The sequence below is a fragment of the Nematostella vectensis genome, chromosome 13 (genome assembly GCF_932526225.1).
Source record: "Nematostella vectensis chromosome 13, jaNemVect1.1, whole genome shotgun sequence".
Classification (NCBI taxonomy): Eukaryota; Metazoa; Cnidaria; class Anthozoa; order Actiniaria; family Edwardsiidae; genus Nematostella; species Nematostella vectensis.
In genome coordinates, this window is record NC_064046.1 from 781656 (window position 1) to 796450 (window position 14795).

The following is a 14795-nucleotide window of genomic DNA, read 5'->3' on the forward strand; positions in this document are numbered from 1 at the left end:
ACTCGTTTCTATGAAATGCCCCAGTCCCGCTGCTGTCGATAGACAGCGGATTAATGATTGCTAACTATTTATCTACGCGAAGTGGTCCCGACGTAGATTAATAATTAGCAATTATTTATCTACGCGAAGTGGTCCCGACGTAGATTGATAATTGCTGATTATTATGACAATGCTAGACATGATGGATGCCGCGACCTGCGAACTCGGAGTTTTCAGGAAATTTCTTGCCGGACATCCAAAGCCTTCAGGACATACAACATTCTTCTCTGATCGCATAGTGCCGAATCTGGCGATCGGCCTGTGGTAATCAAGACATACCGCTGAAACAAAAACAATACCGAAGGCGCTTGTTTGTAGAAATGCAAAAAATGAAATCTTTATGATGTATCTTATAATAACTTTTAAGCCATCACAAAAAGAATCAGTGGAGTAAAACAGGACACGTCGTTGTGATAACAAACAGATCATTGATGTGTGCGTTGTCTTATATATTCACAACAAAAAAAGTCTGCTCAAGATTTTTCTCGTGTGGAAAGAACGCGATTAATTGAAGGTAAGCAACTTTTTTGCCCACAAACCGAAAATAAATTAAATACGCTGTTACTTTACTTACAAGAATACTAATAGGCTATTCAACAAATAAACAATAGAATAGAAAGAATGAAGGATCTTTGCTATTATTTTGGTTGCTATTTTGCCTCTTCTGTCCAATGTTTGGTCTAATACATGGACAAATGAAGATATTTGCACCTGACACGGCAAACCCTCAAAAGTCAAAGATATAACTTAAGTTTGGAAGCGTTGATCACACTTTGAGATTAGATGATAGGATGCAACTCACATATATAGGAATCCTTCAGCATCATTTCCGATGTTTTCTACACAAGCGTCATACAAATGTTTTGAGAATGATTTTATTAGAAACTAATAAACCAATAATATTAAAAAATAATAAAACATATTATAACAGACCAAATTTTTCTCAAGTCACTTAACTTTATTCAAAGATGGGGTGTGCTACAAGCCAACCTGGTCAAGTTCAAGGGCCAGGCTATGAGATTTCCTTGCCGGTAGATAATGTGCCTTATAGGGGACCAAGTATTGTGTACCTTCTCTGTAAGGTGCCCGTTCAGATGGCCTCAAATGGTAAGTAGAGTTTGTGTGAGTCTAGGGAGGGAATGCCATACATGTAGGCTACCTTAGCATAATTTAGTATAAGTTAAACTCAAGGAGGTATGCGCGGCCTAGGTCTACTCCCTGCTTGGTTCGGTGGTTTCCCCCTTTTATGTCGAAGTGGTATGTTTACTTGAATCACTGCAAGTTTGGCTTTCTGGCTTGTAGTGGTGGAGTTTTTCTCCCACCCACCACTCCCGGATACTATCGGGTAAGTATATTCCACCGTTAGGTTTGACAGGTATCCCCCAGGGGGGCGGGGAGCTGTGGCCTTGAGGCCTGGCCCCTTGGGTGCGCTTGGTTACGTGGTTACCAAGCTAGCCAATACCTGACCCCAAACTTATCAGACAATGAGTTTAACTGTTGATAACAGGTTTTACAGGGGACCAAGTATAGTTTAACATCTCTGTAAGGTCCACTCCAAATGGCATCAATGGTTCAAAGTTATTTCTTTTAGCATTTAGGGATGGGGCTACTTCAACCAATGAAACATGTTGGGACCAAGTATGGTGTCGTCATATTGTTGATTGGGTTGTGTGGTTCAGGGAGGGAGGTTTGCTAAGGATTTATAAGTGTTTTATTGATGCATTGGGTGAAAGTTGTCGATTCCCAGGTTTGTGTGTAATTAGGGAGGAAGAATGTGGAGGAGGTTTGCATGTATTGAGGATAGTAGATGTAAATTCTAAGATCTCGCAAAAAAAACTTTTTATTTAGATTATAAAATCTTGCCTCCATTGAAATTGGGTGGGGATGTATAACATTCCTTCCTCCTTTTAAAACTCGTTATTCCTTATTTTACAGTGTCATTTGGCTTTAGTGCTGGACGTCCTATGGTATCAAGCAACATAGATTCTTATTATCCCACTCTGGCTCAGTTTTATCAGCAGGGCTACATAATGAACACATTTTACAATCTTCCTATGGCTGTCCAACAGTCAGGCTTTGCTAAGATGACAGCCAACTATGAGGCAATTTTTTCAAAGCCGGGTGATGGGTAAGCAAGTATGATGCATAATAATGAAGTTATTTTCTACAATTGGCCACAAAGATGGCTGGTAATCTTTAAGGGAAGTTGCACCCCTTTTATCCCTTGGCTGGCAAAAATGGCTGTCTAGTTATGTAATTAATTGCCTGGTTTTGCACATTGTTATATTTTCTATTTCTCAAATCCTGGCTATAATGAAAAAAAGGTGATATTCAAACTAACAAACTAGAGGAAGTTTTTTTTTATTTTTTAATAAACTGTGAATCACCTCATAACCCCATGTTTACCTACCAAGCTGAAAATGGACATGGTGCAGATTATTTAACTCTAGCATTTGAGTGTTTCCTTTTGGCGTGACAGGTTGTGGCTTTTAGTCATGACCATATTATACAAATATGTTAATTTTTCTTATGCAGTTCTCCACCTGAGGGAGGTGTCCAATACGACTTGCGTGTCGAGAAGTCCATGGTTCACGTCCGAGTCGCAAGCTATGGAATTATTGGTGGGCAAAGCACTGTTGGAGAAACAAGTGACCTTATACAAAAGGTATCAGGGAGACATGTGCCTCCCCCTTCTTTAAAGGGTATCTGGGGTGGTGGATCGGGTTTCCTTCCCCTCCCCTCCTCCCCTCCTCCTAGGAGGATCTGGAGACATGCCACTATTCCCCCTATCAGTGACCAGTATTAGAGGTAGATCTAGCTTTTTCCCCCTTTGGGGGCTTGAAGCGAGTCTGAGGTCATGCTCCCTATATAAGTAAACTTTAAAAGGTAACAGGGGTAGATCTAGCTTTTTCCCCCTTTGGGGGCTAGAAGCGAGTCTGAGGTCATGCTCCCTATATAAGTAAACTTTAAAAGGTAACAGGGGTAGATCTAGCTTTTCCCCCTTTGGGGGCTTGAAGCGAGTCTGAGGTCATGCTCCCTATATAATTAAACTTTAAAAGGTAACAGGGGCAGATCTAGCATTTTTCCCGGGTCTCTGGCCATGCTTATCTGAGAGGTAATGGAACTTTGGAGGCACTAAAATACTTGGAATCACTACTTTCCACATCCTACATTCTTTGGTGAATTCTCGAGGTGCTTTTCAACATTTGGTCATTTCTAGATAGATCTGCTACTGGGTATTAAAAAAAAACCATTTGAAGGGGTTTTCCAGGCACAATAAAACCATTTTTTTTTGGTTATGCAAGAAAGGGTGCCAAGGCAATGCTGTTCCTATTTCAAGACATTTTATACCCTTCCGAAGGTAATCAACTTGTGCATACCCAGGATTGGCTGAGGGGAGGTGGGGGGGGGGGGGGGGGGTTGGCAGTTGTAGGTATCATATGTAAAAAGTATACTATTTAAAGATTTCTTAAATGACTCACTTCTTGGCCGTCAAGGGGGGGCACACTCTGCCCACTGTGTATGCGCCTGATTAGTTAAACAATTAAACATGGCCTAGAAGTTATGTAATATGATTTGCATTGCATTTCATGCAAGATTGCCTGCTGTGTATTTTCCGATGAGTCAGGAGCCACACCTCTTTGTTTCAGATTGCACACTACTCTTCCCAGGGAGCCCGTCTTATCTGTATTGAAGCCACTGGTTATATGCAGTCACAAGGTTTTTCAGCAGGCATGGCTGGAGTTGGTCCAGGTAAGACCAATCAAACATCCAGATGTATTTTAAGGAAAATAGACAGAGTTTTCCCAAAGTAAGGTCTGGTTAACTTGGGTAAGCTTGAATTTTTGCATAGAGGTTCCTTATGTTATTTAAACCAACACATCAAAAAGTGTTTTTTTTTCTAATGGATTCGTCTTCGAGATATGAGGCTTGAAGTGCAATTTTCAAGTGTTCAAAGTATGTATTCTCCTCGTTTTTAGGGAGAAGTTGGGCTCTGATCAGAAATTAAGCCAACTTTGCTTTGTTATTATCTAAATTTCATATCTTCTTAATTTCTTTAAAATTTGGAATTAAGCTTTTGATTCCTTGTATGCGGAATCTTGAGCTTATATATTGAGATTTGCAAAATTTCTTGCCATTTTTTTGCTCTGTTCAGAAAATGTAGATATAAATAGAGATCATAAAACCATCTACCATTTTAAGATTGGAGCATTGTGCATTTCCTCTTTTCTCAATGATGGCACTGATGCGATTATCTGGTGACTACATTTAAAACCAAACAATAGGAGGGCTCATATACATTTGCCCAGGTGCATACACATGTAGGACTGGGGCTAGCGCATGCGCGTCGGTTCCAAGATGGCGGAATACGTAACTAAAAAACCAAAAAAAACATACAGAACTAAAAAACCCGTTGTTGTTTTAGCATCTGTTACATACTTTATTGTATAGCGTTATAACTGTTACACACCTGGTAACATGAGGGACATTTGTGCACACGCCCTTTAGTTGCTAAAACTTTGGTCAACTGTTGTTAAAGGATTTTCCAAAAATAACCTATTTATCAAAAGCCGAAAGTTTGGGTTGTTTGTTGCTAAATTGGGAGAGCTGTCAGTTACATGTTCATCCAGTGTTCTATAAATTACCTGGCCATTCAGGGCTTGTCCCCTTCCCATGTCCTCCAAAAAGTGTTTTCTGACTGTTATTAAAGAGGCGTCCCTCAATACTCAATATGCAATCGCGCATTGGTCTACTCCTGTGTCTATCTAATCATTCCATGTTGTACTTAACCTTCAGGTATTGGTGTTGACTTATTTTTCAATGTGCCGCGTCATCCACCAAGTACGACCTACTGCTACCAAGCTGTCAGTATTCCCATTACAGCTACAGTGCACCCTGGATTTACTGTATCAGTTGAGGCCCAGTGTGACTGGATGGGGAACTTTGCAGCCTACCTCAACCAGGGCTGGAAACTTATCGAGATTTTCATTGATAAAGGCTATAAGCAACAAGGTCAGTTTTGTATCACCTACAATTTCATTTGTAACATGGTCTGCGTAGGTGTGGTGGAACAGAGAAATAAATCAATACAAGGTTGAAGGGGCATGTTTAAGCATCTGTGACAACAGAGTAGCTTTCCTGAAGTTTCAAGCATCAGGCCTTCATCCAGGTACCATCCAACTTTTGGGTCAATGAAGGAGCTTATTCTAAAATGTAGCATAATAAGTAAAATTTATTGTATTCCTTTCACAGGAGCATTTTCCATGACTTACCAAGTCAACGCCATGTGGTTCTTTGAAAAAGAAGCATCACGCCTTCATGACAATACACCCCTATATGAAGGCACCATCATCCACTTTCAACATCAGTTAAAGGTGAGTTAACCATCCTTTTTCTGCTATTAAAGATGTTCAAGCCGGCTTGAATGACATCAATATTTTGGTCTTGTTTAAATAGTGAGATCTCTTAATCAATTTGCAAAACATCACTTTCCATAGACAATAAACTTCATTGTAGGATAGAGTGAGTTTTACCAGCGACGCAAATGGATTTAGTAAGATTTTCAATATACAGCGTTTTTCTAAGGGGTGGTTAGACCAATGGTGGTTTCAAGATGGAGGGGAGAGTACCTGGACATGGTACCTCAGCAAAGTGTCCATTTCCTGTCTGCCACCCTTGACATTTTTATCTTCATTTTAGCAAACATTTGGTGGAACTAGAGTGATAAGTGATTGGACACCTCAAATCCAGGAAATGGGCAGAAGAGGCTGGGAACTGGCGTGTCCCCTGGAGACGCCCAGCATAAGGGCGCACTTTGGTGGTGTTGACATGCAGATGGTGCTGTTCTTTCAGCGGAGGATCATCCGTGACGCACCACCCATGATACATGACCCTTCTCAACCCCCACCACCTTACCCTACTTAGCCACCACCTTCCCCTACTTAGCCACCACCTTACCCTACTTAGCCAGAACCTTACCCTACTTAGCCACCACCTTCCCCTACTTAGCCATCACCTTCCCCTACTTAGCCACCACAATACCCTACTTAGCCACCACCTTACCCTACTTAGCCACCACCTTCCCCTACTTAGCCAGAACCTTACCCTACTTAGCCACCACCTTACCCTACTTAGCCACCACCTTACCCTACTTAGCCACCACCTTACCCTACTTAGCCACTACCTTACCCAACTTAGCCACCACCTTACTCAACTTATCCACCACCTTAATCTACTTAGCCACCACCTTACCCTACTTAGCCACCACCTTACCCTACTTAGCCACCACCTTCCCCTACTTAGCCAGAACCTTACCCTACTTAGCCACCACCTTACCCTACTTAGCCAGAACCTTACCCTACTTAGCCACCACCTTCCCCTACTTAGCCACTACCTTACCCAACTTAGCCACCACCTTACTCAACTTATCCACCACCTTAATCTACTTAGCCACCATCTTACCCTACTTAGCTTATAATGCAGTGAAGAGTGGAGTGGAAACAATAGCACAATTGAAACAAGGCAGTAATATTGTAGATATATGTTACTTAAAAATAATTCTTTAGGGAAGGACCATCTAGTACAATAAGCCTTGTGGTTTCCATGGTTCACCTAGTCAAAAATATTATTTATATTATTTGTAAATACTTAATTCAATACATGGCAAATAGTACACTAAACAGGAGGAACTCTGATAATAAAATGCACCATATTCATTTCTTCTGGTGACATTGGACATTTTTACATAAAACAAATGCATACCTGTCAACTCTCCCGCATTAGGCAGGAGTCTCATTTGGACCCCTTCTGTCGCGTTGAGCACCAAATATCCCACTTTTAAGTGATTTTTATCGCTTCGGAAATTATTATTATATAGAAAAAAGCCTCATTTTGCCTATTTTCTATTAAAATAATTAAAACAATAAATTCCTTACTTAGCGCAATAAGTGGATTTGTTCGCGAAAGCTTTCAATACGGCAAACGCCTGCGAGGTTAAACCCACCCCTCCCCCAAAAATGAATATACCCCACCCCTCCCCCAAAAATTCTCAAGCCTTGAGATTTTCGGAGGTTGACTGGAAATGACCAGCAGGGGTTTCTGAATCGTACCCCCCCCCCCCCAATAATTCGAGGATTGCTACGGCTACATTATTGCTACGGCTATATTATTGTTGAAGTCTTCAAGCTTCATAGATTGATGTATCATAAGAGTTTTAGCAATAACGTTTATGTAAGAAATACAGTAAATTTTCCCTACCTTTACAATAGCGAATCAACAGACCAAGAAATGAGAATTATCCCATTTAATTTCTAATGCGCCAACTGGGCCTCCTGTGTTTTTATAGAGAACAACAAACCAAGTGAATTCCATAGGTTTTATAGCATCTTACAGCTAATATAATAATTACCATCCTCTTTCGCTAACAATAAACTTAAGGTATTGCACCGTGAGAAAAGGCGTCATACGTATTATTTTAGATTTATTGATTTTTTGTTCCTTTGTCTCGCGCGCGTTTATGCGATTCGAGAATTATCAGAAAACAATGGTAATGCCAAATTTGGGACCAGAACAATTGTTGCATATGTCAACGAGGAACCAATCAGCGTCCAGGATTCGCGCGTCTTCGCCACCGCGTTCGTTTCATTGGGCACTGTAGTGGCTTCCCGATTACATCTTCCATGGCAAAGTAATATTCGCTCGACACTTTTCAACGTGAAATTGCTCCTTTGCAGTTGGCATCGGGCATAGATCATCCCCAAGTCCCCTTCGGTGGTTTGCATCCCAAATGAGTGCCAATAATAATAATTTAGACGACTACACCATTAAAAAAACTCTGAGTTTTGACATCGAAGATGACGATCTAGAAAGTGACCTGGGTGATGAACTTCGAGGAATCTACAAAACTCGACTCAGAGAAATGGAAGACGTCGAGGAAAAACGAAATGAAAGTCAAAAGGTAACTTTCAGATGAATTAACTCTTTTATGCTGGTCACAATCGTATCCAAATTACAAACAATAACTTTCAAAATTCTTGTTTATGTTACTGATCAGTCGGACGTAGCGAGCAAAGCAAAAAGTGGTAGACTTTTTGAATTCGCGCCAAAATACTTAAGTAATAAAATATGTTTTGAAAACAAAAACTTCCAAAATAAGTACTGTAGCATTAGATTCGAGTTGCTATATTTATACTTTCAGATCGATGCTTTGCATTTTAGATCAAAAGGTTACTGCAAATTTGTTGAATATTTTGATGTTCCTCTTGTTCATTTCAGTAGGAGGTTCCAAAAATATAGCTTCGATACTGTTTTTTGAATCTAATTTATTGGCCACAAAACTTTTAAGTTACCGATACAGCGCGGATTATTATGAAACTGTCGCTTTCGATGTCTAAAAAGCTTACGGGACATTTGAATTTCGGGTTCGTTTACGCTTGTGTTTGCTTATGGATTGTCACTTTAGCCGGCGTTCTTGACGCGAACGGTATGCCATGCTATTACAGCACGAGGCAGGCCTATCAATGCTATGATGTCCTACATTACCGTGATAAAAAGTAATAACATTGAAATTATTTTGTTTCTTTGACAATAAAATGATGATCATGATCATAATTTTAAATTGTTCAGCCTAATTTATTTTTTGTTTTTGACTTTGAGTGGCCTGTTTATAGTGGCTTACAAAAGAACTATTAGGGAATATTATAAAAAAAGTCTGTAGCTAAAATTATTACTTTAGTTGATGGTTCTATGCACAATGAGTTGCAGGTAGCACTATTCTTGTTTTGCTGAAATTGAAACTGAATGATAATTGATTAATGTCTGTAACCTTAGCAACCATGGAACCAGTAACCTAGGATATCTGTATACATACACTTCAGTTATCCCCTTCAATATATTAGGGAAACAAAGTGCCTTAATCAGCAGGATGTAGTTGTTAAATGGTTTTTATGCAGGTTTCCATTCACATTTTTCACTGTGATGTGTATCCAAACATACCTATACTGTATATACATCCGATATCCAATCTCAAAACTCATACTCCTATCTAAAAGAAATGGGTTGTAGCATTAAAGCAAATTCCTTATCTAAAAAGATCACTTTTTCATTTTAAGTTTTTTCTAATAATCAATTTGATATTCAAATTTGATATTTTAAGAGCCCATAAAAGTCACCCTACATAGTTACAATTCACTGCAACGACTTCTATTACCCAGTCTAATATGTTATATCTGTTTACAGCAACAACTACAGTCTCTGCAAAAGTACATCAATGAGCTAAGTGAACAAAATGAGATACTGGTGCAGACGGTTGAGGAATTGGAACGGGAGGCAAATGAAAGGGTGGCCCTTGTAGAATCAAAACTAAACAGAACAAACACTTCGCTTAAGGTAAAGCCTCATAGTTTTCTTATCATGTTCTTTGTCATCTTAATATGCAAAAGAGTTACAGACCTATGAAGAAAACTCTATTGCTGGCAGATAATTTGTTCCTTTTCATTCTATTTCAGGATACTTCTATTAAAGTTAGTGATTATGAAAGGCAGCTTGAAAAAGTCAAACAAGAAAAACAAGAGATAACTCAAGAGCTTCAGGTTTGTATGCTCAATTGTATAATAAAAAAATAAAATAAACCCAGTGCAAAACAAGCTGTGCACAGCCAGTTGCAAGAAATAAGGCAAATCAAAGGTGCATACAAAACACTTTATTGCAGATATACTTCTGACCTTAATTCTTCCTGTATGTGCATTTAAAATGGATGTGTATTCCCCTGCAGGAAACTAAAGATGAGTTAAATACAACATGTCAACAACTTGCCCATCTTGACGCAAGGGCGGAGGATTTAGACTATGATATAGACCACCTTGTCAATCTAATCGGCACAGCTAGGGCTACTGGAAAGTGGGAGGTACTGTCCGAGCTAATCTTCATTCAAATATGATAATATCCTTTAAAATTGATAAAAGGCATTGGTATTACAGTGCAAATCACATGAACTGGACTAGTTGGGGCCTGTGAGTATTGTCGATTATACTAGAAATCCTTTATATGTGAGGTTATCATATAAATTATGAGAACAAGGGACTTCCGATATATGGGAATATATTGTTAAGTAATTCTTGTCTAGGCATAAGCGACTGGAAAGAAACTACAAGTTTGAAGAAGACTGATTCAATGGGAAAAATGTGGCTCCTTGAGCATGGGCCGACAAGAAAACTCCTGCTCAGACTTCATACTGATTTATTTTTCCCCTAAAGTGCAACGCAGGAGTAAAAGCTAAATCCTCAAGAAAGGTTTATCAATCACTATCGTAAGAATAAGCATTATTTTAGTTTATCTTGAGAACAAGTTCCAAAAGCTCTCTGTTGGGGTTCTACCAGAATCTTTATTCCATGGTAGATATGCTTACCATTATTTTCTTTTTTGTAGTTTAAAGGTTTAGATCTGAGGACTGTTCCTCTTGATGCCATCCTTGGAGCCCATGCTGCAGCCTCAAAGCAAATGTAAGTTTGCTGTAACCTTTTTTAGTTATTAAGCCTTTCACAGCTGCTTTTTTTTAGTGGAATAATACCTGCTTGAGTATCATATTGTAGGGGAACAGGTAATCTGTTTCTTAGGGAACAGGCATCTGTTTCTGACCTTCTCTGTCAATACAGTGTAACAGGTTCTTTTTCCTGAGGGGGCTGTGAGAGGGCATCTATTATGGGAAGGTGGCAGGGAAGGATCTAGCTTTTCGCTAAAGGGGGGGGGTTTGGCTCATTGACAAAAGGGGGAGGTGGTAATTTTTTTGTTACATATGGCTTTCTGGCTGCCCAGAAAGCAACGCTCCCCCTACATCCGATACTGGGTGGAGGGAGATGGGAGGACCATGCTTATGTTCCAACTGGAATAGGAAGCTCACTAAAGTAAAAAATATATCAATATCCTTTGCTAGCTAGGAAGAATGGAATAGGGAAGCATCCTGCCTGAAATCCTATCCATTGGTGCTTCCCCTCATTTTTTCTAAGCAATCAGTAATCCAGAGGTGGACAATGAATTTTTATCCGTTGTCCACCTCTGGATTACTGATATAACCTCTGGATATCCTGAAATCCTATCCATTAGCTCGGTACTTCCCCTCATTTTTTCTAAGCAAGTCTGTCCTTGGTTATCTGGTTAATTTTATGTTGGCATTGCTATATTAGAAAAGAATGTGACCTTCTCCCTCAACAAGCATTCTTATTAAAAATTTGTCAGAATTTAGACATATGTCGTAGTGTTGTCTATGCCTATGTATTTAGCAATTCTTAGCCCCCTGCCCTTTCTAACTGTGTTGTGTGGTGCTTATATCTAGGGGGGAAGGAGAGAAGAGATTGACAGAGCACATTGCCGAGTTAAAAAGACAGTTAACAGCTCGTGATCAGATCATCCAAAGACTTCAGAGAGATCTGAAAACAAAAGAACAGGTAAAGCTAATCACATTCTTATTGTAACAATCGTCTACAGCTTTAAAAGATTAGGATGGGTTAATGAGAAGGGTTCAGAAATATGTTTTTAAATTTAGAATAGCAAGTGTTTTTTTTTTATTTGATGCATTTGTTGTGATTTGAGCTCAGAGATTTGAGGATATTTTGGAGGCTTCTATTTTCCTTTAATATATCAACATCCCATCTTTGTTGATTTTACAGAGCTATAAGCAATTACTTGACAAAAGTGCCCATGGTGATGAAAAGATCGGCTCCTATGCTGGGGACTCCAAATCTTTCGACTCTCACGCTGAAGAGTGTGCCGGGGCCATGACGAACAAGGATATCCTTATCCGTAAACTGAGACTAGATCTAGAGCAGGCTCAGCGCCACCAGCAGGACTTGGAGAGAAAGTTGCGTGAGAGTGAGATGGATGTTGCCAGGCAATATGGAGAGATTGGTAAACTTCAGGATGACAAGGTGTTGCGCGCAAATGATATGTCTGCCAAGGACCATAACATCATGGTGCTGGAGAAGCAGTTTAAAGAGAGAAAAGTGGAGGTAGGTTTTGCCAAGGCCAGACTAAGTTGGCTTTTGATGATTTGATAACAGATGCTCATGAAAACACTGGGTACCAGTGTGGTCAAGAAAATGAGCTGCTGCTTCCTGAATCTTTAGAAGTGAAGCTTGGAGCCTCTGGTACCCAGGGTGTCCTTAGGAAGCCAGGTTTTTTCCGCCTTACTTTGCCATCTTTATAATATTGTGCTTTTTATCTTAAGGTTGCAAAATACCAGGAAATCATACGAGAACTGCAGGGCCAAGTCCAAGCATATAAGGAAGCTGCTCGTAACATCCCTCCGGATCTCACCCACGACTACGAGCAACGCATCAGGAAACTACAGGCAGAACTTGAGGCCTCGGAGGAACAAAGACGAGCATCCAATCAGGAGCTGATGCAAGTGCGGGCTCGACTGAGTGAGAGTGAGCATGCGCTACATGGCCATAAGGAAGTCTTGACCCAAGAGGTATGGAATTAAGGATAGAACCCCATTTACTCACCTACCTTTTATGATTTGGCACATGATTGCATTGTGTTATTCAGCCTATCATTCCCCCCATGCGATCGTAAAATATAGCATATGCCCCTGACATACTTGGCATTCATTGTTAAGCGGATCTAAACATTCAAAAAGGGCGACGACTTTTAAATGTGGGCAATCAGGACAAAAGGGGATGATCTAGGAGGTCGAGGATGCAAAGAGTCCCAGAGATTTGCCAAAAGGTGGGATACCAAATCACCCTCGTAACCACACCTGGACCAACCCCTGATCCCATGTGTTATTTTGCGACTCCAAGAAACCTGTGATGGAAGGAAGTGGTCATTAATCTTCTTTCGTTAACAGCTCATCGGTAAAGACTCAGAGCTTGACGTTATCAAGGACCGATATAACGCTGCATTATCCGAGGTATCTTGCTGCAGTGTTATTGTTGTGTTGTTTCTATTCTGTGTTGCCGTTCCTCTTTCATTTTGCTCCTTTTGTTAGTATTGTTTTTTGTTGCTTCTGCTAACAAAAACTTCTGCTACTCTTGTTTGTGCTTTTCTTTTGCTATTGTTACTTCATGTTATGTTTGGTGGTCGCTACGATTGCTATTGTCGCTGTTTTTTCTTTCTTTTTTTTGTTTTTTGTTTTTATTGTGAAATCGATGAGCTCCACGTCCACCTCCTGCCAAGCCAGTCAAGAGCAACAAAATAATAATTAATGGACCTTTAATGTGTGCAGATCCACGAGTACGACAAACAAGTTCGTCAGCTGAAGGCAGATCGAAGCAACTCTCAATATGAGGTACCTTTTCCCTCTATACCTAACACTGCACTATCCTATAGAGTCTCTGACAAGACTTCCTTTCTATACCTAACACTGCCCTATCCCATATCATATAGTCTCTGACAAGATTTCCTTTCTATACCTAACACTGCTCTATCCCCTATCCTATAGAGTCTCTGACAAAATTTCCTTTCTATACCTAACACTGCCAGTCTCTGACAAGATTTCCTTTCTATACCTAACACTGCCCTATCCCCTATCCTATAGTCTCTGACAAGATTTCCTTTCTATACCTAACACTGCTCTATCCCCTATCCTATAGTCTCTGACAAGATTTCCTTTCTATACCTAACACTGCCCTATCCCCTATCCTATAGAGTCTCTGACAAGATTTCCTTTCTATACCTAACACTGCCCTATCCCCTATCCTATAGTCTCTGACAAGATTTCCTTTCTATACCTAACACTGCTCTATCCCCTATCCTATAGAGTCTCTGACAAGATTTCCTTTCTATACCTAACACTGCCCTATCCCCTATCCTATAGTCTCTGACAAGATTTCCTTTCTATACCTAACACTGCCAGTCTCTGACAAGATTTCCTTTCTATACCTAACACTGCCCTATCCCCTATCCTATAGTCCCTGACAAGATTTCCTTTCTATACCTAACACTGCTCTATCCCCTATCCTATAGTCTCTGACAAGATTTCCTTTCTATACCTAACACTGCCCTATCCCCTATCCTATAGAGTCTCTGACAAGATTTCCTTTCTATACCTAACACTGCCCTATCCCCTATCCTATAGTCTCTGACAAGATTTCCTTTCTATACCTAACACTGCTCTATCCCCTATCCTATAGAGTCTCTGACAAGATTTCCTTTCTATACCTAACACTGCCCTATCCCCTATCCTATAGTCTCTGACAAGATTTCCTTTCTATACCTAACACTGCTATCCCCTATCCTATAGAGTCTCTGACAAGATTTCCTTTCTATACCTAACACTGCCCTACCCTCTATCCTATAGAGTCTCTGACAAGATTTCCTTTCTATACCTAACACTGCCCTATCCCCTATCCTATAGTCTCTGACAAGATTTCCTTTCTATACCTAACACTGCCCTATCCCCTATCCTATAGAGTCTCTGACAAGATTTCCTTTCTATACCTAACACTGCCCTATCCCCTATCATATAAGGTCTCTGACAAGATTTCCTTTCTATACCTAACACTGCCCTATCCCCTATCCTATAGAGTCTCTGACAAGATTTCCTTTCTATACCTAACACTGCCCTACCCCCTATCTTAAAGAGTCTCTGACAAGATATCCTTTCTATACCTAACACTGCTCTATCCCCTATCCTATAGTCTCTGATAAGATTTCCTTTCTATACCTAACACTGCTACCCCTTTCCCATAAAGGCTCTCTGTAAGATTTCCCTTTTTTCACTCAACTCTAAAGATTCTCTGTCAGCCATCTTTTTGTCA

At 40.1% G+C, this 14795-nt stretch overlaps 2 protein-coding genes across 5 annotated transcripts in view; both read left to right on the forward strand.

Annotated features, from left to right (window-relative positions):
- The first annotated feature begins 255 nt into the window (after positions 1–255).
- On the forward strand, positions 256–6755 carry LOC5521606. The gene is made up of 8 exons (XM_032366705.2): positions 256–553; positions 1008–1146; positions 1975–2167; positions 2575–2704; positions 3690–3792; positions 4837–5052; positions 5293–5414; positions 5740–6755. The coding sequence occupies exons 2-8, from the start codon at positions 1008–1010 to the stop codon at positions 5962–5964; spliced, it is 1128 nt and encodes a 375-aa protein (XP_032222596.1). The 5' UTR covers positions 256–553; the 3' UTR covers positions 5965–6755.
- Positions 6756–7659: 904 nt separating this feature from the next.
- The window catches only part of LOC5521487 (early endosome antigen 1), a 57193-nt gene continuing 50057 nt past the window's right edge, over positions 7660–14795 (forward strand). For all 4 annotated transcript variants that reach the window (XR_007306305.1, XM_048720897.1, XM_048720896.1 and 1 more), the window contains exons 1-10: positions 7660–7996; positions 9277–9426; positions 9546–9629; positions 9812–9943; positions 10465–10538; positions 11369–11480; positions 11703–12041; positions 12260–12505; positions 12884–12946; positions 13262–13324. Coding sequence is in view for 3 of the 4 variants with exons in the window: in XM_048720897.1 (XP_048576854.1) it covers positions 7826–7996; positions 9277–9426; positions 9546–9629; positions 9812–9943; positions 10465–10538; positions 11369–11480; positions 11703–12041; positions 12260–12505; positions 12884–12946; positions 13262–13324 (1434 nt within the window). In the remaining variant the exon portion in view is untranslated. The remainder of the gene's footprint in view (positions 7997–9276; positions 9427–9545; positions 9630–9811; positions 9944–10464; positions 10539–11368; positions 11481–11702; positions 12042–12259; positions 12506–12883; positions 12947–13261; positions 13325–14795) is intronic.